At 41.0% G+C, this 26,022-nt stretch overlaps 2 protein-coding genes across 5 annotated transcripts; one reads left to right on the forward strand and one right to left on the reverse strand.

Moving 5' to 3' along the window:
- The first annotated feature begins 5,920 nt into the window (after positions 1-5,920).
- Positions 5,921-8,780, forward strand: tril (TLR4 interactor with leucine-rich repeats). Its single transcript, XM_079829141.1, has one exon. It carries the CDS (start codon positions 6,174-6,176, stop codon positions 8,445-8,447), a length of 2,274 nt encoding a protein of 757 aa, XP_079685267.1. The 5' UTR covers positions 5,921-6,173; the 3' UTR covers positions 8,448-8,780.
- Positions 8,781-9,469: 689 nt separating this feature from the next.
- creb5a (cAMP responsive element binding protein 5a) lies at positions 9,470-24,884 on the reverse strand. Of its 4 annotated transcripts, none has more exons than XM_079828932.1 (11): positions 24,771-24,884; positions 23,106-23,177; positions 22,782-22,875; positions 20,286-20,389; positions 19,733-19,917; positions 13,814-13,877; positions 13,618-13,698; positions 12,730-13,032; positions 12,425-12,646; positions 12,201-12,300; positions 9,470-10,756 (listed from the first exon to the last, which is right to left on the reverse strand). In XM_079828932.1, exons 2-11 carry the CDS (start codon positions 23,157-23,159, stop codon positions 10,635-10,637), a joined length of 1,329 nt encoding a protein of 442 aa, XP_079685058.1. In that variant the 5' UTR covers positions 23,160-23,177; positions 24,771-24,884; the 3' UTR covers positions 9,470-10,634. The 4 variants fall into 4 exon arrangements, with proteins under 4 accessions (XP_079685058.1, XP_079685057.1, XP_079685060.1 ...); XM_079828931.1 differs by having other exon boundaries at positions 19,733-19,932; positions 24,771-24,849; XM_079828934.1 differs by lacking the exon at positions 12,730-13,032 and having other exon boundaries at positions 24,771-24,792.
- Between the last annotated feature and the right edge of the window lie 1,138 nt (positions 24,885-26,022).

Genomic DNA, 26,022 nt, shown 5'->3' on the forward strand with positions numbered 1-26,022 from the left:
CCTCTGGGGCTGCTGGGCGTGAGCAGCCCCAGCCGTCTAGCTCTTCGTACAGGCAGCAGCAAAAAGAGAGTGTCGCATCTCGTGCTCCACCTCAGAGATACGGTGGGCCAGGTCGGCACTCTCAGCCGAAGCCTTCTAAGCCGAAGACCGACCTGAGGGTCGTGCTTCAGGCGAAGAAGGCTTCAGGCCAAAAGAGGTCCTGACGCCAGCAGCGTCAGGTCTCCGAGGGCGCCCCCCCGCGGGGTGGATTGGTGTTCACCTCAGTATACGGTGCCCACTCCACTTCGTTGCCCTCAGGGGACCGTTCTGCCAACCCCGCCACCCTTGGTGCTTCGGGGCGCAGCGGTTTCCAGCGAGCTCGTGACTCGGCGTCCACAGGACAAGGTGTCACACTCGCAGCCTCCAAGGAGGTTAGAAACACAGCCAGATCGGTTAGGTGCTGCCAGTACGCTTCAGGCCGCCGAGATGGTTGCAGTGGAAATATCAGAGACCAGCCTCGAGAGGCTGGTTCCCTTAGTAGATTTTCTGGCAGAATGGAAACGTCTACCAAATATATCGCTATGGGTCCTGCAGACGGTAGAAAAGGGGTACAGAATTCAGTTTGGGTTCCACCCACCTCGTTTCAACGGAGTGCTGGTAACATCAGTACGTCCCGAGCAGGCTCTGATAATGGAACAGGAAGTAGAAACCTTGTTAAAAAAGGAGGCTATAGAACAGGTCCCTGTACAGAACAGAGAGTCGGGTTTTTACAGCCGGTACTTCTTAGTTCCAAAAAAGGATGGAGGGTTGCGCCCCATATTAGATCTTCGTCGTCTGAATCGTACGGTCAGGAAACTAAAATTCAAGATGCTGACGCTAAGTCAGATTGTGACCCAAATCAGATCCGAGGATTGGTTTGTCACAATAGATCTGAAGGACGCATACTTCCATGTCTCCATCCTTCCACAACACAGGAAGTTCCTGAGGTTCGCTTTCGGGGGCAAAGCGTACCAGTATCGGGTTCTTCCATTTGGTCTAGCTCTCTCACCCCGCACGTTCACGAAATGCGTAGATGCAGCTCTGGCCCCGCTCAGGCTGCAGGGCATACGCATTCTGAACTATATAGACGACTGGCTGATTCTGGCACAGTCGCAGGAGATGGCGGTTCGGCATCGAGATGTCGTCCTCGCGCATATTCAAAAGTTGGGGTTGAGACTGAACGCGAAGAAGAGTGTGCTTCCTCCAGTACAGAGGACCACTTTTCTAGGCGTGGTTTGGGATTCTGTAGCAATGCGGGCAGTGCTTTCACCCACGCGCATTGCTGCGATTCTGTCAGCTATAAAGAGAGTCAAACTAGGCCAGTCATTCACTGTCAAGCAGTTTCAAAAGTTGCTGGGGTTATTGGCAGCGGCGTCCAACGTGATTCCTTTTGGCCTACTGTACATGAGGCCCTTACAGTGGTGGCTCAGGACCAGAGGGTTTTCCCCGAGGGGGAACCCTTTTCGTATGATCAAGATCACGCGGCGGTGTCTCCGCGCCTTGGTCATATGGAAGAAAGCCTGGTTCCTGTCCCAGGGTCCGGTGTTGGGGGCACTATGTCGTCGAGTCACCCTGACGACAGATGCCTCTCTCACGGGCTGGGGAGCGGTAATGGAAGGCCGCTCAGCTCAGGGTCTGTGGGGGGACCATCATCTTTCGTGGCACATCAACTGCCTGGAGATGATGGCAGTCTTCAATGCTTTGAAGTTCTTCCTCCCGGACCTGAGGGGCCATCATGTGTTGGTCCGTACGGACAACACATCGGTGGTTTCCTATGTAAATCGTCAGGGGGGTCTGCGTTCGCGCCCACTATGCAAACTAGCGCACCAGATCCTCCTGTGGTCTCTGGGGAAGTTACTCTCCTTGAGAGCAATCTTTATCCCGGGGGCCCAGAATATTGGAGCGGACATCCTGTCAAGACAGGGGCTGAGGCCAGGGGAATGGAGACTTCACCCCGAGGTGGTGAAGCTCATTTGGGAGATTTACGGCCAGGCGGAAGTGGATCTGTTTGCGTCTCAGAATACGACGCACTGTCCACTCTGGTTCTCGTTGACACATCCAGCTCCTCTGGGACTGGATGCCATGGTACAGACGTGGCCGAGGCGGCGTCTGTACGCATTTCCCCCAGTTGTTCTGCTCCAGGGAGTTCTGGAGAAAGTTCGCCGGGAGGGGATAAGTCTACTGCTAGTAGCTCCTTACTGGCCGAGCCGGATTTGGTTCTCGAACCTTGTAACACTGCTCGATGGCTCACCTTGGAAGATTCCGATAAGGAGGGATCTTCTATCTCAGGCGGAGGGCTCAATATTTCACCCCCGCCCAGAAATGTGGAACCTATGGGTTTGGCCGCTGAGGGGGCTGAGCTCATAGAGTCTGGTCTCTCTACTGAGGTAGTGGAGACCATTCTTAGCTCCAGAGCTCCATCCACGAGGAGACTATATGCCCTGAAGTGGAGGTTGTTCACTTCTTGGTGTCAAGAACGACGTTTAGATCCAGTCAACTGCCCTGTTGGTTCAGTGCTAGATTTTTTACAAGAGCGATTCTCCTCTGGGTTGACCCCTGCTACACTAAAGGTGTATGTTTCATCTATTTCTGCTTACCATGCCCATGTGGATGGTATTACTGTGGGGAGAGACCCGTTGGTAACTCGTTTCCTTCGTGGCACTAAGAGGCTGAGGCCTGCGGTGCGCACTAGAGTTCCTACTTGGGATTTGGCTATAGTGTTGGAAGGTTTATCTGCGGCTCCGTTCGAGCCACTTAACATCATCTCAGAAAAGTTTCTGACTCTGAAAACCATCTTCCTTCTTGCCATCTCTTCTATTAAGAGAGTAGGAGACCTTCAGGCCTTATCAATATCCCCTTCGTGCTTGGAGTTTGCACCAGGGATGGTTAAAGCTTTCCTTTACCCTAGATTAGGGTATGTTCCGAAGGTGTTAACCAATGTTCCACGGCCTATAGTGCTGCAGGCTCTCTGTCCTCCTCCATTTGTTAATCCAGACCAGGAAAGATTGAACCTTATATGTCCAGTGCGAGCACTGGATGCTTATGTCCACAGAGCTGCCCTGTGGAGGAAAGCGGATCAATTGTTTGTTTGTTTTGGACCTCAGAACAGGGGTCTCCCTGCGTCCAAACATACAATGAGCAAGTGGATAGTCGAGGCTATCTCACTGTCTTATGGGTCTTCTGATCAGCAGTGTCCCTTAGCTGTCAAAGCCCACTCTACTAGGAGTATGGCGGCCTCTAAGGCCTTAGTATCGGGGGTTTCCCTCAAAGAAGTCTGCGATGCGGCCGGTTGGTCCTCGCCTCTTACGTTTGTGAGATACTATGATCTTGACCTGGAATGTGCTCCAGGTTCTTCAGTGCTCCTGTCTTGAATGTGCCACAGTTTCACACGACAGGCATTTGGTATTATGGCGTTTTGGTATTTCGTTCCCAAAGCTGTCCCTAGTGGACGCAGTGTGAAGTTCCCTCGAAAGGGAACGTCTCAGGTTATGACTATAACCATAGTTCCCTGAGAAGGGAACGAAACACTGCGTCCCTTTGCCATACTCCCTGCATCCCTGTGATCCCTTGCTTCGGCAGTTTAGCTGAAGTGCGATCGGACCGGATGTATATTTATCCTTTCCTGGACGTGACGTCACCCGCCCGTGACGCTCACTCTCGCCATTGGCTGAGTTGACATACGTGCATCAGACGCTATCACGCTGTGGGCGTTCCCAAAGCTGTCCCTAGTGGACGCAGTGTTTCGTTCCCTTCTCAGGGAACTATGGTTATAGTCATAACCTGAGACGATCTCTTGTTATAGGGCTGTTTTTTAGTTCATGAAAAAAAACTTTTATGAATCTGTCTAAACAGTTACCGAATCACTAACTGATTCTGATTTGCAAGTCATTTTAGTCCGTCTAAAAATATTTTAACCATTAATTAATTTTATGAAAATATTTAATCAAATTAAAGGGTTAGGCCTACTTCAGCGATTTAGCATTAAGCTTTGTATCAGTAGAAACCCGGTAGTATATTCGAATTATGGTACTTTCCCCCCTCATATCCCCCTGAGACGAGAGAATTATGCATTTCATTTCTGGAAAAAATCCTCTGATAATGCAAATATCGTCATTTTGCGTCATCTGAGGATTTTTTTGGCCAGGGGCTAGACTACAGCCAGTAGTAGGAGCTAGTTCCGCATGTTTTCAACCCGCCCATAGGGGTGGGATCTCACTCACAGAATGTAAATGCATGGCCACTGCCGCTTGGCTCAGGCATTAATAATGGTGCTGTACGGAGCAAAGTGAGTGTTTCAACTTTTCAATTCATTCCTGAAGTTAAAGGTCCCGTTTTTCCTGTTTTTTGAAGCTTTGATTGTGTTTACAGTGTGCAATTTAACATGTGTTCATGTTTCGCGTGTAAAAAAAACAGTATTTTTCACACAATTTACTTATCTGTATACCGCTGTTTTCACTGTCCTAAAAACGGCTTGAAAGATTTCCTTGTTCTATGAAGTCCCTCCTTCAGAAATACATAACGAGTTCTGATTGTGCCAGCGGTTCCCGTGTTGTGATTCGACAGCAGCTTAGCGCACGTTGCCCGGAAAGGTCACGCTTCTTACCATAACGGGGAGATGCATGTGCTCAAAGTACAGCGTCCCTGGTCAAAGAAAGGTGATTTGACTCCGGGATGAAAATAACAGTGTCTCGACGGCATGGCGACAAATACACTACAAACGCAACCGAACGCAACACTTCCTCTTCTCCACGTGGGAGAGCAACAAGACCACGCCCCCTTTTTTGTGTATTCTTGTGGGCGGAGGTTAGTCAACAAACTGTTCTACTGACGTCATTAAAGCAGGATGTACAGGGATGTAGTTCAAACCGGCCGTTCGCTGTAGGCTTTGAAAGGGAACTTCTGTTAAATAAAATATCTCGCTTGGCATTGAACTTTGAGCTTTATAATTTTACAGGTATTATTTATGCTCTAACAGCAACATTACACACTAAAGTTTGAAAAATGGGATCACGAAGAACAGGACCTTTAAGCTTCCATAGGCATGATCTGATAACGCGCCAGACTGGCGCTTACCTCAGCTCTGCTCAGCTCTTCGCTCTCGTGATGAATGAAATCTGACCTCTGCTGTGTTTGGGTCGTGACTTTCGTTCGGCTCACTCACACTTTATTGAAAAGACACGTTCAGTTTTTAATTGTAGTGTCTGTTCTCTAACTGAACGAAATTATTGTATTACTAATAATATCAAAACTATGTTGGGGGCGGAGGTGGGCAAGTGATAACCAGTAGCCTTTGGGAGTGGCCTCATATAGGGCAGCGAACCAAGTGCATTCTGGGAGTTGTTGTCTTTCATCCACATGAGACAAAAATACATTTTGTGTCTTTTCTCAATCTAGAAGGCACCAAATTCAAAAATAATTTCACATTTCTACTACATAAATGACCCAGTTTAAATACATATTCATCTTCCAGGGCTGAAGTAGCCTACACCTTTAAAGAATTAAATATGTTATGATTTTTTGTTTTAGTATTTTTAGGGCCAATTATTTGAACTGGTTTATGCTGCCTCTAAAAGTTTTTAAAAACTTTTCTAAAGTCTGTTTAAACAAACCATTGCAATAATTGTTTTCCTGATTTATGGAACAACAGACTGCTAAAGGGCAGTGAATGCAATAGGAATTGTGTTTCTTTACCTACATTTTTAAAGTCTTAAAATAATCCTTAATGCAAAGGAATCGTAGAGATTAATCTGAACCAGAATCTCTAGATCCGATTCCTATACACAAGTGTGTATGTCGTGTGACTGTAATGTCCACATCTGGAGGGGATGGGGCGGGGTGATCCGTGCCTAAAATCGGAGATGACTATGGTGTGTGCGTGTGTGTGTAATCTGCAACAGATGACTTCTTGGGGGATGAGAGAGTCTGACGGAGGCAAATGTTTCCTTGGTTGGATCTGTTCGCAACGGTTGTGCGTGGATATCTCAATACAGCTTCAAATCGCTATGTCATCGTGCTATACCTAAACACAATCTAAATGTCTGTACTCGGGAGGCACTGCACCCGTAAAGCTTTAATTCCTTGTGAGGAAGATTTTGGCGAACCTGGACTGCAACAAAGGAATGCATTGAGTGAGGTGTTGTTTGCATGTCATTGGAATGGCATATTTGCTCTACAACTTTCTTTTGCTAGGCAGTGGAGCGCTTTTATTCTTCGCGCCTGTTTGCACCATTTGCCCTGAAACATGCGACTGCCAGCACGCGCAGAATATCCTGTGCGCCAATCGCGGTCTGCGCGCGGTGCCCAAACCGCCGCTGGTGGAGCGCGCAGGGGACGTGCGGGTTCTCGGTCTAGCGGGAAACTTCATTCACAACCTCAGCGCCTTCGACTTCATGCGCTATGGCAACCTAATGAGACTTAATCTCCAGTTTAACCAAATAAGGAATATACACCCTAAAGCATTCGAGAAACTTTCCAAACTGGAGGAACTATATCTGGGAAACAACTTAATCTCGGCAATACAACCGGGGACTCTACAGTCGCTGAACAAACTCACAATATTATATAGCAATAACAACGAAATCAAGGACATTACTTCCGAATCTTTTAGTAATTTAAACAGTTTAGTAAAACTGAGACTTGATGGAAATTCCATTGCGTTTTTAAAAGAATCCGTTTTCAAAGGTCTGACAAATTTAATGTTTCTGCACTTAGAATCGAACCAGCTTCACCATATTGACCGCAATGCGTTTTCGCGGCTCAGCAAACTGCAGTTTTTAAACCTATCAGACAATAAACAAACAGAACTGCGCGATATTTTTATGTTTTCTCATCTTAAGTCACTGACAGCTCTTCTAATAACAGGCAACCAAATAAGGCACATTGGAAATCACGTCTTTCAGAATTTGAAAAAGCTAACAAAACTTTCACTCAGCCACAACAAGATATTAAAACTGGATAACGATTCGCTCAAAGGGCTCGCGCGCGTTAAAGACTTCGAGATTGACAAGAACGAGCTAACAGAGATCCAGGCTGGTCTGCTGGACCCGCTCGAGCGCATCGAACACCTCGACTTCAGTGACAATCACATATCCCGCGTGGACCCCCGTGCTTTCGACCACCTTTCACATCTAAAAACCTTAAAGTTGAAAAACAACCGTCTTATGAATCTCTCCGGTGGAATTTTCGCCTCAAATGGCGTGTTGTTTCACGTAGAACTGAATGGGAATAACTGGACTTGCGACTGCCGGATGGAGAAGCTTAAAAGCTGGATGACGCATGCGCATTCTCATGGAAAGCTGTTGACCGTGTTTGTGCGCTGCCTTCACCCCCCAGCGCTGGCGGGAAAATACTTGGACTATGTCAGCAGCTCGCAGCTGAGAAATATGAGTGGCTATTGCGAGTCTCAGCCAATGGAGAGCCGTGGAGCAGCAGTAGAGACATCGATTCTCAATGAGGAAAGAGAGAAGCGAGAAGGAGAGAAACATGAAGAAGTAGGGGTCCAAGGAGATGAGGGGGAGCAAGGGCTTGTGACAACATTGGAAAGAAAGAAGAAGAGGAAACTGGTCAGCTCAAGGCCAAGACCCACAGCTGGAAAAAATGGCTCCTTATCTGATTTTTCCACAACAATGTCCACGTTCCCGACAGGCCAAAACACCCACAACCACAGCACCTTTGCATTGGCCCAACTGGAGCAGTTCAAACTGCCTTTACAGGACAGAGCCAAGCACCATGACTCAAGAATCACAGTGATCTCTGATGCATGTCAGTTCAACCGTCACTCCATCCTGAATGTTAGCGTGGAAGACGTCACTTCCAGTACAGCCACAGTCCACTGGAGCACAACCCCCGATGTTGGACTAGTTCATGGGAAAGAACTTCTCTTCCGGGTTTTATTTGACCGTTTCGGCCATACTTTTCGCTTCCCACGCTATGTTTACACAGATGGACCTGACCGGGCAGTGACCCTCCAAGAGCTCCGTCCAGACTCCACCTACATCACCTGTGTGGAGAGCGTTGTGGATGGAGCTTTGTGCCAGGTTGCCCCCAGAGATCACTGCACTGGATTTGTCACCCATTTGCCCTCAGTGACAAGCGAGGTCAACCTACAGCTCATCACAGTAGCAGCCCTTACAGCCAATGCTCTGCTCCTTCTTCTGGTGGGTGGAATCTGGCTGGGGCGTGTGTTGAAGAAGCGGATCAGAAGCAGGAAAACGTCCGCTCATGCACATGTACGTCACATGTACTCAACCAGACATCCGTTTCGCTCCACTGTGGCTACTACCTGTGTCTCTTCTGAATTCAGTGGTTACCAGAGTGGCAGACAACTGGCTGAAGAAGGTGACCTCATCCAGTTCCCCGGCGAACGTTTCTTTGACAACAGCCCTGCACGAAGAGATGATGATGTCATAATGCTTAGATACTCAGACTGAAGTGTCTTGTGTGTCTGAAAATAGACAATTTTGACAAAATCATTTTGGCCACCAATGATTTTCCCCAAAGCCACTGAAATTCTGAAACTCTTTTCTTTTGGTTGATTGTCTAAGCCTCAGCTGCTGGTTGGCAGAATTGCTTGGTTTTGGAATGAATGTATTGCCTATGTCTTTGTTGAAAATGTATTACTTATTTACCCTGTACAGATATACTGTATATCAATTGAAGTACAGCACAAAAAAAATATTTTGTTAAATTTGATTTTCACCTTTATCGGTGTTGTTTTTTTTGTTGCAATAAATATATAGACGTTAATAGTGATTGTGCATACTAATGCTATTTGTGTGTAATGTATTCATTATTTCATTATTTTTTTCTCTCCTATTTACAACTGCCCTGATTCAATGCGTTTCACACAGCCTCGCCGTTAGTTTCAGGATTTAGCACACACAGCTGTCACTGAAGCTATCAAAGAATTTACACTGAAAGTGGCCAAAAACAACAACACATATACACACAAATGCGCAGACATACTTCAGGAGTAAAACTAAATGAGTGTCCCTGTGAAAGATCAGCTGTAAAAAAGGAAGAGTGTGAGAAGACTGATAGAGATACAGATATACTGTATATCAATATAGCACAAAAAAAATGTTGTTAAATTTGATACATTTCACCTTTATCATTGCTTTTTTTGTTGTTGCAATAAATACATAGACGTTAATAGTGATTACATTCAAAACTCTAAAATGCCAAACTGTTAGGATACTGCCTAGCTTTTCTGCAAAACTCCACCATAAGGTGGCGCAATAAACAATAAAACGTTTTCACAAGACTTGAACTCCAACACTGTCTAACCACATTTCAGCAATAATTTATTTTAACTGTCACCCATGCAGTCAAACTCTCAGAATAATGTCTTGACCGCACTGTATGCACGTTAATACACTAAAGGCAGCAGTTGTATCACAGGATTTTGAAATTATTACGATGGACCGTGAGAAAAGAGACCAGAACATATGGATACAGATATTAAGTGCTTTTAATTAAAAATGGCCACAAATGTGTACAAAAATAGATAAATATTTAAAAAAAAAAACTGTACATGCATAAAACAGTTTAAACCTGCAGTGTTTACAAACATTCTTTTTTTCCAGATTCATAATTCCATATTCCACAGAATGTAAAGCCATTTATAAGAGATAACACATGCTTGCATGTCATTTCCATGAAATGTCTGTATAGACATTTTGATTGTCTCTGAACCAGTTAGTGTGAAATGATGTTATGCTGTATTGAGAATACTGTAAGACATTTCTAGTGCCATGAGTGCAATTAGTAATACATGAGTCCTTTACCATCTTTCCTATACATGATTCTGAATTCGGCTATATAATGATGAGCACGTTCTGTCAATTCAAAATTCACATAGGTAATGTGATACCTGATAATTTACCAAGGGGCCACTGACAATATTTACAGCGAAGACAAACATGTAACAACAGCTTAAGCTGCATCATCATAAATTTATAAAACTAGAGATTCCTATTTACAATTACAAATTTACAACTGCCCTGATTCAATGCATTTCACACAGCCTTGCCATTAGTTTCGGGATTTAGCACACACAGCTGTCACTGAAGCTATCAAAGCATTTACACTGAAAGTGGCCAATAAACAAAAAACAACAACACATATACACACAAATGTGCACACATACTCCAGGAGTAAAACTAAATGAGTGTCCCTGAGAAAGATCAGCTATAAAAAAAGAGCATGAGGAAAAGTGAGAAGACAGATGGAGGTACGAAGTGGGTGAGAGACAGGTTTGATAATAAGAAATCTAAATTTAGTGAGTGGAAAAGGACAGTTTGTTTTCCAGCACTGTAACAAATAACAGTGTGGTAAAATAAAACCACTGGAAACACCCATCTGACCCTCGGCTGATTTCCTGAGATGACAAGGGCCATAAATATAAACAGACTTTTGATGAATTATTCTATTCTTTAAGAACAATACACACATTTATGTGATGCATACATTCCCTTTTAGTCATAAATCTAAGTTTAAAACTCTGGATTTAACATTTTGCTGTTATAGGTGCCCTGACCATATGGCTCTGAAGATGAATTGTATTTTGTGTTCTCACATTCTGTGTCTATGTAGAAGTATGTTATAGTTGTATGTTGTTAGTTAGGGTGGGAGCGTGTGTTGAGGTGAGTGTGTGATAGAGTCGAACTTGAGGTTGAGATGCTGTTGTGTTGAATGGCATGTTGCTGGACAGGACTTCCTGTTGGGCTACCTACTCCACCTAAACATGAATACGAAAGGAGTTCATTAAAATGATGGGTTTTCAAAATATATAAAATAATATACACATTATATGTAATAAAACACAATATAAATGTACACTACCATTCAATGGTTTGGGGCTGGTAAGATTTTTAAAAGGTTTTTGAGCCTTTTACTCTCACCAAGGCTGCATTTGAATTAAAATACAGTAAAGCAGTAATATTGTGAAATATTAAAACACTTTAAATAACTGATCCTTCAGAAACATTTATCTTCTATCAGTGAGGAAAACTGCTTAGTATTTTTGTGGAAACATTTAAAAAAAAAAATATTTTATTAATATACATTTTATATAAAAATAAATAAATAAATTATATATATATATATATATATATATATATATATATATATATATATATATATATATATATATATATATATATATATATATATATAATTAAAGAAAATGTGTTTTCATTTTTTTTACATAACTATTTCTTTATTTTTTTTATATGGCATTTTAAATGACTATCGTAAAAAATTATTAGATTATACTATTATACTTTTATTTTATTTTTAATTAACTTTTTTCTTTGCATTATTTGTATATTATTTGGGGTTCTTAATTGTCTTGAAAAAGATCATACGCTGCAAAAAAAAAAATCACAGTTGTCCTCAGGGGTGCAGTTAAGGGGTGGGGGGCCAGAGATCGGGCCCATTCTAAGGGCCTACGCAATTTTGGGGCCCCCAGAGATCGATTTTAATAGTAGTAACAGTACTAGAAGTAATGTAATAGAAATTCTAAATGTATAATCTAAGTTACAAATAAAACAAAATTACATCTTATTTTTGCATTTCTGGCAAAAAATAGGTCAGTATTACTAAATTGCAGACTAAGGGCCCTATCATACTCCCGGTGCGTTCAGTCTTTCCGCTCGCAAATTCCGGCATGTAAATATGAATCCGCCAAGGCACAAGCGCAATTGGCTTTTAAAGGGAATGGGAGATGAGACTCTGATTGGTTTATTGCACGTTACGCCTAAAAAGCACACTCATGACTCATTAAGAGACTAGGGACAACCCTTTTGGACCATGCACTAATTCAGGGGACAATTTTTTCCATCGTTAAACTAGCAAAAGTGGACATGACCTAAGTGCACATGCGCCATGAGCTTCGGACCATGCGCTCGGATCGTTAAAATAGGGCCCAAAGATTTTGGATAGCTAGGTTGGCTTGTATGTTTGGTGCGGAATGGGTGCGGTAGGGGGCCCAACCTCATATTCTTTCATAGGGCCCAAAATTGCTAGCGGCGCCCCTGGTTGTCCTAAAATGGTTTCATTACTATTATTTTGAGGTCAAATATGAGATGCAGACATGCTCTTCAAGGTTTGAATGTGATTCTACAATATACAGTAGTATGTGAGAAAAAGGAGGAGAGAATGAGAAAATGAATCATACTCACTCTGCGTTTCTCTCTGTCTCACAGAGACAGGACAGTCTTTATGTGCAAGAAGAATTTGCTTCAGTTGAGTGACTTCTGTCCTGAGGGATGTCACCTCATTCTAAGAGAAGAACAAAAAAAAATGAAAACAAAGCAGCAAATGCATGAATCTATCATGAAGTTTCAATTGTATTTGATACTGCAAGGTACATATATATATATAACTTGTGCATGTGCAAATGTACCTGTAGCTGTAAGTTAGTGTGTGTAAGCTCCTCAGCCTTCCTCTCCAACGATACTACCCAGACTTTTCTCTTCTGTCTGCACCGTGTGGCAGCAGCTCTGTTTCTCTCCAGAAACTTCCGTCTGCGCTCATCCGGGTCTTCCTCTGCTGTCCGCCGGCGTCTACTCACAGTCGCAAGTGGTGGAGATTGCGGGCAGTGGTTGTGTTTCGGTGGGGAGGACAACTATAAAACACAAACATTGCATTTAATAATACAAAAGTTTAATACAAACGGAAAAGGTCAGAGTTTGGCGCAAAAATCTAGACCTGATGTATTGACTGATGTGAAAGGGGAGGGGGGGTCTGGTGCGAGGAGCCAGGATGCAAGTGCGCGGTTGGAGAGTGGTGAGCATGGCTGTGATGTGATTGGTCTTGGTTTTGATGTTGATGTGCAAGTCTTTGCGGTGATTGGCTGTGGCAGTGCTGCTGGTATGTGTGATGATGAGATGAGGATTGTAAATGCGACAGGGGGTGCTGTTGTGACGACATCATCTCCATCATGTGGCAAAGAGCATTCTGACTGCCATTGGAAACTGCAGGCTGGCTGTGGGCTGGTATGACCTTTGACCTCTGAAGGGTTAGAGACGGGGAAAAATGGGTCAGAAAGGCTCCTGGGGTCACTGTCAACATCATTGTCATGTAACTGTGTATAATTGCTATTTAAAAGGGAAATGCCTAAAGCAAGATCTGTTTTACCAACTTTTGCAGGCAACCATGTGTTTTTAATTTCTACATCTAAGGTTTCCTGTGTGTAGTGATTGTTTGCGATGGTAAGATTACTTGGCACTTTTACGTTTTTCAAAACACAGAGAATCTACAAAGACGGCTTTGAAAAGTCAGATGATAACCAGGTCAACCTGAAGCCTTTGAAATGTAATCTCCTCCACTTTCTGAAGAGAATCAGCGCATGAGAGTCTCCTGCATGTGTGTGTGTGTGTGTGTGTGTGTGTGTGTGTGTGTGTGTGTGTGTGCGTGAATGCAGCTTTTTAACAGGCAAGACCGCAACATTGCATATGTCTGAATTAGATAACACAATCAAGATGTCTACATTAGTTACAAACTGTGGCATTATAACCCCTTTCTGACTTGTAATGTTTCTATAGAGACATCATAATCCTGTAACTATGGAGTCAAATCATTAGAATGGGGCTGTACCTGAAGGGAGGAGCATGAGCCAGAGTGGGCGGGGCCTGGTATACCAATCATACTGGAGTTCATTGACAACTGTGCCTCCATCTGTTATTTTAAAAATATATGAAATTATTGTGCAGATGTAAAAATAAATAGAGCTATTACCTTGATTATTATTTTACTGTGCAGGTGGCTTTGAAATACTCTCAGGTTTACTTACATTCATGGCTGATGTCCCAGGCATGGGGTTTGTCTGGGTGCTGTGCAGACAGCTGGGTGCAGATCTGAAATGAGACAGAGGGATTCAGATTTGTAAGGGACAAAAGACTAAAAGTCCATAAAAAAAAAATGTATTTACTCATGGAGTCAGTAGCAATTTGGACATTTTCAGAAAGTTTACACAGGGCTGCATGCTATTTGTGGGGGGACATGTTCTCCATCAAAACGTGATTAAAAAATGTATCATAATTTAAAAGTTTAACATTCATTTGCAGTATTTCAGCATCTTTCCAATGATAAGCTGGCAAATTCTAAAGATGCAATGCTACATTAAAAAACTTCTGGGTCCCATAAAATTAAAGGTATGATGCTGTGTTGCATAAACAATTTTTGACTTGTTTTCTACCATTAATACATTCTGTACAACCCAAAGTCTGTGTAAAAGCACCTTTCCAGTTAAAATTGTAACCTTTAATAGGGTCTGGATCTAGGCATGGGCTGGGGTGTGTTGAGCCCACCCAAAAATCTGTCTTGCCCACCCAATCACATTTTAGGCAAAGATAGCGTTTACCTTTTTTATGATTTGTGCATTGATTACAAGCAATCTGAGGCGAGCAGCGTGTTGAGAAGTTTGAGGGTGGGCTGAAGACTGCTCCAACTAATAATAACACCAGAAAATTGCTGTTTTTTTCCCCTTTTTTAGATGAAAGCAAAGCCGCATTATACACAAGGCGGCTTCAGTCTGTTGTGGAAAAGCAGAGGCTGGCAATCTCACAAGCGATTACGGCCAGAAATATTTGCCTTCTATCAAGGTAGTTTAAGGTTTAAAATGTATCTTCATATTTATTTTAAAGCAAACTGTCTGTCTGCCTCTGTCTGAGTTCTCGTTAATCTTATTGGTAACTCATTGATTAGTTATTCTGTTCAGCTGGTCATTATTAGTTCCCTTGGTTTGTCATGTATTTACACCCTGGCTGTGTCTTAAATCACCCCCCTATATCTTTAAATAGGGAACTTGAGGGGACAGCCATTTGTAGTGGTGTCCGAAACCATAGTGGTAATTATTGAGGTTAGGGTTAGGGTACAGCCGAATCAATAGATGTTGTATTATTTTCCTGTCTAACACTGTGAAGCAGCTTTGAAACAATCGGCATTGTAAAAAGCGCTAAACAAAGGTGACTTGACTTGATTATTGAGTGCACTCATTCAATCCCACAATGCACCGCAATAACGAGTGTACAACTACGGCTAGAGGATACCCATAATGCACTGTGAGAGTCGTGTGCTGAATGAATTCCTGCATCTCGCCATCAGATGTGACCCACAGCTGAATCAATCATCCATTCATTTTCCAAACCACGCTGGTCCAGCATAATAACATACATGTATAAATTCCTTTTTAATTGATTATTAAATTGTTTAATTACGGTTTATGCATGCTAGTTTCCATGGCAGAGTTCAAGATAAATCTTTTCATTACAACTGGAGCTGCCAGTTTGTTACATTTCAAATAATTATTAAACACCAAGCACAAACTATGCAATAGCGGCAGCCCTTCAGGTGCACTCAGTGTCCAAATTTTCCTTTGTCCATTCTCATCTATTTTTTACCCTGAGTTTTCTACCCGGTGTATGTCCTTGGGGGAATTTTACTGAGTTTGTGGAGTGGGTGCTGGAAAAGAGGAAAGCGGCCAACACCATCTGCCCAGCAGAGGATTCCAGCCCCCCTCCTACAGATCCAGAGCCCATGCAGCCAGCAACCAGAGGTGTCTGACCAGGTATGTGAGCCGGCAACACTGTGTAATGTCTTCGAAAGCATTGGTGGAGTTTAAAGGAATGGAGGAAGACCCCGTCCACACTCCCACCACTGAGCGTGAGATGCTGCTGTCCTCTGCAATACATTTTTGTGGTGAACTAGAAGAGGAATTTTACCTTGATCTCCCTGGTTCCGGCCAGTTCAGAGTCTCCTGTGCCCCCATTGGTTCTGCCCAGCACGAATTCTCCTGTGTCTCCAAAGTTCGCCCCCAGCCTCCCTCTTCACCTCCTCTTCAAACTTCAGCCAGTTCCTCTGCCCAGTCTCCGCTGTCTCCCTTCAGTCCCTCAGCTCCTCCTCCTCTGGCGTGGATCCACTTCGGGTCTTCCAACATCCAGGTCCTCCTGGACGAATGTGTCCCCAGGCTCCGCCTCCAGCAGCTGATCCCGTCACTCGACCTCGGCCCATTGTCTAGACTTCTCCGCCGTGGCTCCTCCCTCCCTCAGCTCCACCTGGGACCATCAACCTCTTGCTCCACCTCGGTCCTCAGTCGCTCTGGCTCCACCTCAGCCCTCTGGTACCGCGGTTCCTCCTCAGATGGTCATCCCAGCCACCAGGTCCAGAAGTGTCGCCCGGTCCCATCTGCTCTCCTTCTGTGCCCAGGGGTCCACCACCCTTGGCTCCACCTCCATTGCATGTCCCTTATGATGTCATAAGGCCTTCTCTACCATGGCTCCTCCCTTCCTTAACACCAATGTGGACCTCCTTCCTGGCTGGACATTGCCACTCCTGCTCCTGGTTCCTACATCGCCACTCCTGCTCCTGGTTCCCCCTTGGCTCCTCCCTCCCTCCACTCCCCAATGGACTGTTTTGTTTGCCACGACTGTGTTTGTTACTGTCCTCTTCCACGTCCTCCTCCAGAACCCCCACCCTCCCTCCTCAATTGGACCTTGTACGGCGTGAGGATGTGCCTTTCCAGAGGGGGGCATAATGTCACGTTTGTGTCCTGTTTTCATTCTGTTACCTGCCTGTCTGAGTTCTTGCTAATCTCCTTGGTTTCTCATTGATTAGTCATTCTGTTCAGCTGGTCATTATTAGTTCCCTTTGTTTGCCTCTTGTATTTACATCCTGAGTTAATATCTGTTTCCTTTGTCCGTTCTCATCTATTTTAAATGGTTGCGTTTGCAACGACAATGAGTTCTCCTGTAATTCCTGAGTGTTATATTACAGTTTTTTACAATCGCTATGACAATTTTTGAATACTTTTAACAATTTTCCTCTCAACTCTTAACACAGTAAACAAAGCATCTGTCTGTGTAGGCTATACAATTAGCATACAGTTAACACAAATTTAAAATGATTGAACTTCTTTTACACACAAGCTCAACCAAGACCAAAATAATGGATATTTACTGCCAAATTTACCAATGCTTTAACACTATGTCAGAACAGATAACATCATGTTCTAAACGTAACCTTATAGGCTAAAGTCAAGGTAAACAGCTGTTTATATTGTGAATTGAAACACGAATATATCCCCTGTATTTTGTTCCATTGCTACTGAGAAACAGCTGATTGAAGGTTTGCAAATATATACCGTTTTTTACAATCGCTATGACATTTTTTTCAATACTTTTAACAAATTTCCTAATCTCTTAACGCACCAACACACCTACATCACGCAATTGCCAAAACGATTAATTTCATGTTCTAAATCACACATTGTAAACTAAACTCCAAAACTAATTTTCAAAATACAATAATTCACTAACACAATACACTATGTCTGCCAAAACCCTAACACATGTTCTCTTCCAACAGGAACATTTAGTCAATCATAGCACACGGTCATAAAAACACTAACACTAGATGGAATTACAGAAACTGCATTATTTTATGTGTCAGGTCTGCCCTTATACAATAGACAGTATATTTTATTGATCATAGATTGTGTGTCTTTTGAAGACTCTCCCTATTTTTGTTTTGTTGGGTTTAGTAAATGCATGCATTTTGTTTCTTTTGCTGCAGAAATTCAATACAAAAAAATGAATGACCCATCTCAGAGTAGCTTTATAGAATGCCCTTCAGTTTTATTTCATTATCAGCAATCACTGTGTTGACAATAGGAAGTTCCTGTTCTTCATTTAGGAGCTTTCCTCTGCCCCCTGAGGGAGGTAGACGATGAATCCTTAGATAGACAAAATACAGTTACATATTAGAGACCAGAGGCATACAGTCACTGAAATACATGGTAAAAGTATTTACACTTTGCAGTAGGAGAAGCCCTTATACAATATCCAACCTGTTGGATTCTGGATAATGGATGCCACAGTGTCCCGGCTGAGATTTGGTTGTACTCGTTCACCAGTCTCTCTGTATGATAGCCTGTGGTTTATGACATGGTCTATGATAGTAGCTCTTATTTCATCAGTTACCCTAATTCTGGCCCTTCTTTGAGCGCCACCATGCATTCGAACTCCTCAATCTCTACCTTGTCCTTGGCATTCCTCTCCCTTGCCCATGTCCCACTCCTCTCCCTTGTCCTGGTACTCATCTTCCTCTCCCTCATCCAGGCCTTTTTCTGACTTTCTTTGTGTTGCTCTATATTGTTCCTTTTTCACACAAGAGCTGTACTGTATACCATATGGTCATGTGATTGAAAGAACATTGACACCTGAACAATTCCTAGATGAGAATCAGCTGTGATTTATATATTTGCACAAATTCAATCAGCTGTTTATCAGTAACAATGGAATAAAATACAGGGGATATATTTGTGTTTCAATTCTCCATACACTTTAAAAAAAAAGGTTCTATATGGCACCAAAAATGGTTCTTGGCTTGTAATCATAGGGAAACCTTTTTTAGTTCTATATAGCACCAATATTGGTGCTTCAGTGGTTCTTCAGCGGTTCTTCAGAGGTTCTTCACTGGTTCTTTGACTAAGGTGCTATATAGCACCTCTGAAGAACCACTGAAGCACCAAAATTGGTGCTAGTGTATATAGCACTAAAAAAGGTTCCCCTATGATTACGAGCCAAGAACCATTTTTGGTGCCATTTAGAACCTTTTTATAGAGTGTATAAACAGCTGTTTACCTTGACTTTAGCCTATAAGGTTAGGGTTTAGAACAAGGTGTTATCTGTTCTGACATACAGTGTTAAAGCATTGGTAAATTTGGCAGTAAAAATCCATTGTTTTGGTCTTGGTTGAGCTTGTGTGTAAAAAGCAACATTTTAAATTTGTGTTAACTGTATGCATTTTGTGTAAAAGCAACAATAAATGTGTTAATTGTATAGCCTACACAGACGTTGATGTTGTGCTAACTGTGTTAAGAGTTTAGGAAATGTGTTAAAATTATTGAAAGTATTGTAGCAATTGTAAAAAACTGTAAATCACAGCTGATTCCCATCTAGGAATTGTTCAGGTGTTGATGTTCTTTCAATCACATGACCATATGGTATACAGTAAAAGAGGGCCTCTTTGGGCTGATCTTGTGTGAAAAAGGAACAATATAGAGCAACACAAAGAAAGTAAGAAAAGTGCCTGCACAAGGAAGAGGAAGATGAGTACCAGGACAACATGAGTGCCTGGATAAGGTAGAGATTGAGGAGTTCGAATGCATGGTGGTGCTCAAAGAAGGGCCAGAATTAGGGTAACTGATGAAATAAGAGCTACTATCATAGACCATATCATGAACCACAGGCTATCATACAGAGAAGCTGGTGAACGAGTACAGCCAAATCTCAGCTGGGACACAGTGGCAACCATTATCCAGATTATTTGAGAAACCAACAGGTAGGATATTGTATAAGGGCTTCTCCTACTGCAAAGTGTAAATAATTTTACCATGTATTACAGTGACTGTATGCCTCTGGTCTCTAATATGTAACTGTATTTTGTCTATCTAAGGATTCAACGTCTACCTCCATCAGGGGGCATTTTTTTTTTATCGTAAAAAAACAGTAAAGACAGTTGTTGTATTATTTTTATCGGTGTGCGCTTTATTCACCACAGCCCCACGTGGCAATCTATCAATGGATAATATATATCTATTATCTATCGGTTTACTATAGCAACAATAGGCTCCTGTCACTTTAACTTTCAGAATTGTCATTAGAAGAAGAGTATTGGGGTATTCTGGTAATACTGTATATGCTATACTTACTGTTTATTTGAAGTGGAGTATGTGGCAGTGCATTGAGACTGAGTCTGTGAGCTGTGCGTGAGGAGCTGGTTCTGGTGCTGGTTCAGATGGGCCAGTGCGCACTGCTGCTGTTGCTGAGGGTGAAACTGATGACGTTGACCCTGCTGAGGTTGTGTCTCAGAGTGAGGCTGGTTCTGACCTGACACCTGAGCAGAAAAGTTCTATAAGCAAGAACATTTTTAGAATTTTATTGCAAAATATATATTTATAAATGCTAATTCATATAATTTCTCCTTCCTCTGCCCCTGCTCTCCATCTCTGTGTTTATGTGTTTATTGATATTTAATATACTTTATCTGATCAGATTGCTTGGTTTTGTTTTTCTTACTACCGTCCACATGAACACATACATACAAGCAAGCACAGAAATATATTCGGAATTTACATTTTTGTTAAATGTTTGCTTACTTTTTGTTTGACCATTTAATACTACTTCATACAGCATGGACTTGTGTGTAAACATTTATTCACTTGCACATTTGTGTAAGCTTTTGAAACATGTATTTCCTCTCACCGGTTTAGTCTCCTCCTCCGCCTGTGACTGGTTAAGCTCCAGGTCAGTAAAGAGGCCCACTTCCTCACAGTCCCGTAAGAAACGGGTCGGAGTTGGAGTCTGATCTATAGATGAACAAAGAGTGCATATTTATCATGAATACATTCAGCATCATTACATGACACACAAAATCCTACTGGCAATATATATATAAAGCAACAACACAATTGAACAAAAATAGGAGTTTTATTCATTAAGTCAAGGCAAGTTTATTTATAGAGCACATTTCATACATAATGGTAATTCAAAATGCTTTACATAAAAATGACATAAAACAAAAATAATTATAAAATAATAATAACAGACAGTACAATAAAAATAAAAACAAAAAAAGGATTCAAACTTGTTTTAAAATGTAATAAGAAGTAATAAGAAAAGAGAAGAATATATAAATAAGATGATCAGTGCAATCAGTAGGACGTAGCAAAAATTAACAATTTTATTAATTATTTTATATATATTATATAATAAATATACTATATATACTGTCAAATCGATTAATCGTGATTAATCACATCCAAAATAAAAGTTTGTGTTTACATAATATATGTGTGTGTAATGTGTATAATTATTATGTATGTATAAATACACACTCATTCATATATATTTATATAATTTATATGATATATAAATATAAGTAGTTTATATATAAATTAGTGGTGGGCATAGATTATTATTTTTTAAATCTAGATTCATCTAGAATAATTCCAAGATTAATCTAGATTAAAATGGCTCATTTGAATTCTGCCTAAGGCATTCATAATATTTGTGCTCGTAAGTGATCGTTTGTCTTTTTGTAGTTTGTAGTTTGAATAATAAATAACTTCTGTCCCTTTAAGACCTGACGCACGCATGGATCCCACTGTTCCTGTGAGCTGGTTACGACTGTGTTTACTTTAAAACTCACCCAAGATGGGCATTGAGACATTTTTGAGTGTATTTGACCATTAATAAGCTGGAAAAAGGAGCTCATTTTTGCACTTGTATGTCAGAGGCGGCTTTATTACGGTATGTGTGTGTGCGCTTCAGATGCGAGCGCGAAATCTGCAGGAATTAGTAGAATTAACGTTATGTGCAACCCTGCGCGAAATTCAGACCAGAACACCCGTTCGCAATGTTCAGAGGATTAAACGGACTGAATGAGAGGAGGCGGTGCGTGTTAACTCGTTGTCGGTCGGAGAGGAGAGGAGAGCGCAGCTGATATCAATACTGTAGAAAATGAGTATTGTATCGTTTCAGATATTTCAGTATCGATACATAGCGAAATATCGATATTTTTGACAACACTAGTAGGCATTCACACAGGTTCAAAGACTCGTTCTCTCGCCCCCTACAGTGCAATTCGGCTAGGTATACATCCGCGCTAAAATATCAAGGTGAAAGTCATCATAGCTTGCGTAGTATAGACCCAGCTCCCGACCCAACTTTGAGAATAGATTAACGGCGATATTTTTTTTATCGCCCGATAAGAGTCTCACGTTAACGCAGCACGTTAACGTCGATAACGGCCCACGACTAATATAAATATAAATACAATTCTTAAGTATATTCATGTGTGTTTTCAAATATACATACTAATTATATATAGTACACACACATATAATATGTAAACATAAACTTTTATTTCGGATGTGATTAATCACGATTAATCGATTTGACAGCACAACTTATTATAAATAATATATTAATTAATATCCATATGGAAACCGTTTAGTTTTTATAAAAATTTTAGTTCTGGAAAAATGTCAGGTAAAGTTAAAGTGTAGAAAGGTATGTATAATACAAAAAATTATGTAGACAATATAAAATTGATCTGCTTAAAGCTTTAATACATATATACTAAACACATGTAAACTGAGGAGACACTGGAGATTTCCCAAGGTCATAGCGCGAAAACTTTAGATCAGTAGATCAATATCAAGTAACCTTCAGGCATTCTAAACAAATGTAAAGAAACTAACCCTCTACTCAATGTCATGAGCAGAACTTGTCTAAAGTAACCTTCTGGCATGCTGGGAAAATGTTAAAAATTAACCCTTGTCATAAACATAGCCTGATTTTGCTCGTGTTGTTTTGGTAATTTAGAGGTAGTCTAAACGAAACTGCTTTTTCTAGACTACTATGAAAGGGGTCAGAAGGTAAAGTCCTTCTTTTGTTTTTTATGTAAATGTTTCTGTCGCTGGAATGATGGCTCACAGACCCCAGAGGTCAAGGGTCAGACTGATGTTTATATATCAGACATTGGGTTTCCAGGGTAACAGACACTGTCTAAATCCTAAATTAAAGGAGATGGAGAGCATGACCTATCATGACACGCACACACACATTCACTTTTCAAAGGCTATATCACTGACCTCGATCTGTAGATTGATACTCTTTAGTTGCATAGAAAATATGAATACTTATTGATGATAAAAACGTGTGTTTTTGTGTGAATAATTGCGTACCCACCCTTACCTGAGAGCATATTGTCACACTTAATGGAAGGGAATTTAAGGGTCATCTCATGTTTGTGTCTGTGAATTATTAGGTGATCTTCTCTTTGAAAGCGCTACAAGAACAAGAAACATGGTAGGCCGTGACAATACTGAAAAAAGCACATCCCCATTTTTACATGAAATATATTACATAAAAGGTACATGTGTTTAATTACACATGAATTGTAATTTACTGCACTCTAAGTGATGGCTAAAATTTGTGACAGCATACATAAAACACATTGTTGTAGCTCTAGTCTAGACGATATGACAACCACCAGCAAACTGGACATCTGTCACTTACCTGCGAGCATCCAGTAGCAGTGCATACATATGGCCTGTCCTGATCAATATTCATCACTGAGATCTAAAAAACCTAAACACACACACGCACACACACATGCACACAGACATACAAACACATACACACATGGGAGATGACATTATAAAATGCTCATGACAAATAAACAGGCAAATAAAAATGACACTGTTTGTTGACATGACAGTGTCAGCTCTTTGTGGATTCACTTAGGTAAATATAGTATCAAATGCAAGTATATTATTTTAATTTCTCAGTCACTCAGTTCTCTATCTATCTATCTATCTATCTATCTATCTATCTATCTATCTATCTATCTATCTATCTATCTATCTATCTATCTATCTATCTATCTATCTATCTATCTAGATAGATAGATAGATAGATAGATAGATAGATAGATAGATAGATAGATAGATATTTTAATTTCTCAGCCACTCAGTTCTCCATCTATCTATCTATCTATCTATCTATCTATCTATCTATCTATCTATCTATCTATCTATCTATCTATCTATCTATCTATCTATCTATCTATCTATCTATCTATCTATCTAGATAGATAATAGATAGATAGATAGATAGATAGATAGATAGATAGATAGATAGATAGATAGATAGATAGATAGATAGATGACACCTAATTAGTGAACTTTATAGTTTTTAAAACGCATGAGCTATTTAAATGTATATCTCAGTTCTCTATATTTTGCCCACATTTCCCTGTTTGAGTTTGAGTTCTCTTCTCTGTGTGTTCTCTGTAATGCGTATTACATAGTCACGTCATATATATATATATATATATATATATATATATATATATATATATATATATATATATATATATATATATAAAATACTACTTGCCCGGTCCCTCATAACGTGAGCATTCCTCTAGTCATGACATCATCATTTAGTTCAGCCGGGGCCAGAGTTTGAATTGGCATTGGCAAGACGGGTCTACAGTGCTAAAATGCCAAGTCTAACCGGCCTGCAGAATGACGTAATGGCGAAACCGGAGGACTCACGCGGTGTCACGAATTTTACAAACCCAAACAACTGAGATCAGACATTCTAACCAGGGGCAATAATGTGCCATTTTCGCGGTGAAGTTGTCTGAAGCACTTTGGAGCATACGTGCGGGCAGATGCCATATTTGGGTTTATTTATAAAAAATAAAAAAGCTAATCAAAATTATTTGATTAACCCAAAATAAATGCAAATACTTAGACTATTCCCTCAGAACACTTGCATGTGTGCGATCAAACATTTAAATATATTTAAAATTCAAACAGACTTTGAACATCTATAACTGTCAAACAGCCATTCCGCTAAAACGTATTTGTTGACAGGGTTGTTCACAATCTGTAGGCTACTAAAGATTTACAAAGACATCCGTTATCGGATAGTCAAAAAATACTCATTTTTTAATCTGTTTTTTGGTGGTCACACACCCCCCAAATAGACACTCAAACAGTTTACGAACATCTCAATGGAAACCGGCACTTTGACAGACACTAACTTGACAGTAAAACAACAACAACATCAACAAAAAATCCCAACAGAACTGAACAAGAAGCTCCATTTGTGTTCTGAACTAAGAGTGGAATCACATTCACAAGCGAGTGTACAATAGTAATACGAACTTACCTAAACGCACGCAGACTGAGACTAGCAACGCTCCTCGCGCTCAGACGAAGCACGCTGAAGTGAAACGCGATTACAATATGATCTATTTACAGAAGCATTACATCACCTCGAGGTGACGTCACGTGGGATTCCTGAACTTCTAAATCATTGCGGTCCGCTTTTTAAAAAGAGGAGGGGTTTTCAGACCGCGTGCACCCGCCCACCGGAGGATGTAGCGGGCGTCCGATGCGGACATTGGCGCGTTGAGAGAAAAAAGGGAAATGGGAGGAGCTTCGCTCAGTGCGTGCTGCGCCAACAGCTGTCTGGAGCTGTGCGCGGGACGGTCCCGATTAGCGAATGGTGTGTGATGATAGAGAAAAGAGAGAGAAGGGGCATGTATGAGCGTGTTAGCTCTTGGCTTAACCCTTAAAATTAAACACATTTACACATTAAAACTATTTCCAGGCAATTGTTTGTTTGTTTTTGGATGGTCAACGACGAAATAAACTGCTTGCATTTTTTTTTTTTTTTTTTATGGTTACAACGTAACCGTTGGAAAACTATAGTAAAAAATAAGTCGTTCAATAAGACCCAACAGAGAGTAAAATAAAGTAAAATAACGTTATTTAATGTTTCTTTTACACCAGTAACATTGATTAGGCCTTATCATTTTTTTTCTTCATTTTATTTTGTTGCCTGTTGTTTAATGTAGCGATGAGATTTGAGATTTTGTAGGGTGAATTAATGTAGGTTGTTTGTTTAAAATTGGGCTCTTGGTTTTTATTACTGTAATAAATTAATAATATATACAAAATATGGTAGTTGTATCTGTATCAAGACATGTTTTTAGTACTTTGATACTGACATCAAATTATTTAAATTTTTGTAACAGATTTACGTAAAAAGGCATAGGCTACTATTTTTGGAAAGTAAATTTGGTCAGTGTTAGCTGTGAAGTTCTGTGGATTTCGAGTTCACTTTGCAGAATCAAGGCAATGGAAAAACCACATTTTGTATTTTGAGGAAATGCTTCTTATGCTATAGTCACAATGGCTGCCAGAACATAAGGCTTCATAAACAATGAAGGTGTGACCCCATCTTTCAGAGATGCTCTATAAGGTGACATTACCTTATGACGAAAACAGGTGTCAAGATTTTTAAGTTTTTACATTTATTAAAGTAACCATATCTTGAAAAGTTCACTTATGACTGGTTTTCAGTTTAGCCTATAGTGTCTAACCGTGTTGTGTTAAACTACAGATGTCATGAGAAT

The sequence above is a fragment of the Gobio gobio genome, assembly GCF_949357685.1.
Source record: "Gobio gobio genome assembly, chromosome: 11".
NCBI lineage: Eukaryota > Metazoa > Chordata > Actinopteri > Cypriniformes > Gobionidae > Gobio > Gobio gobio.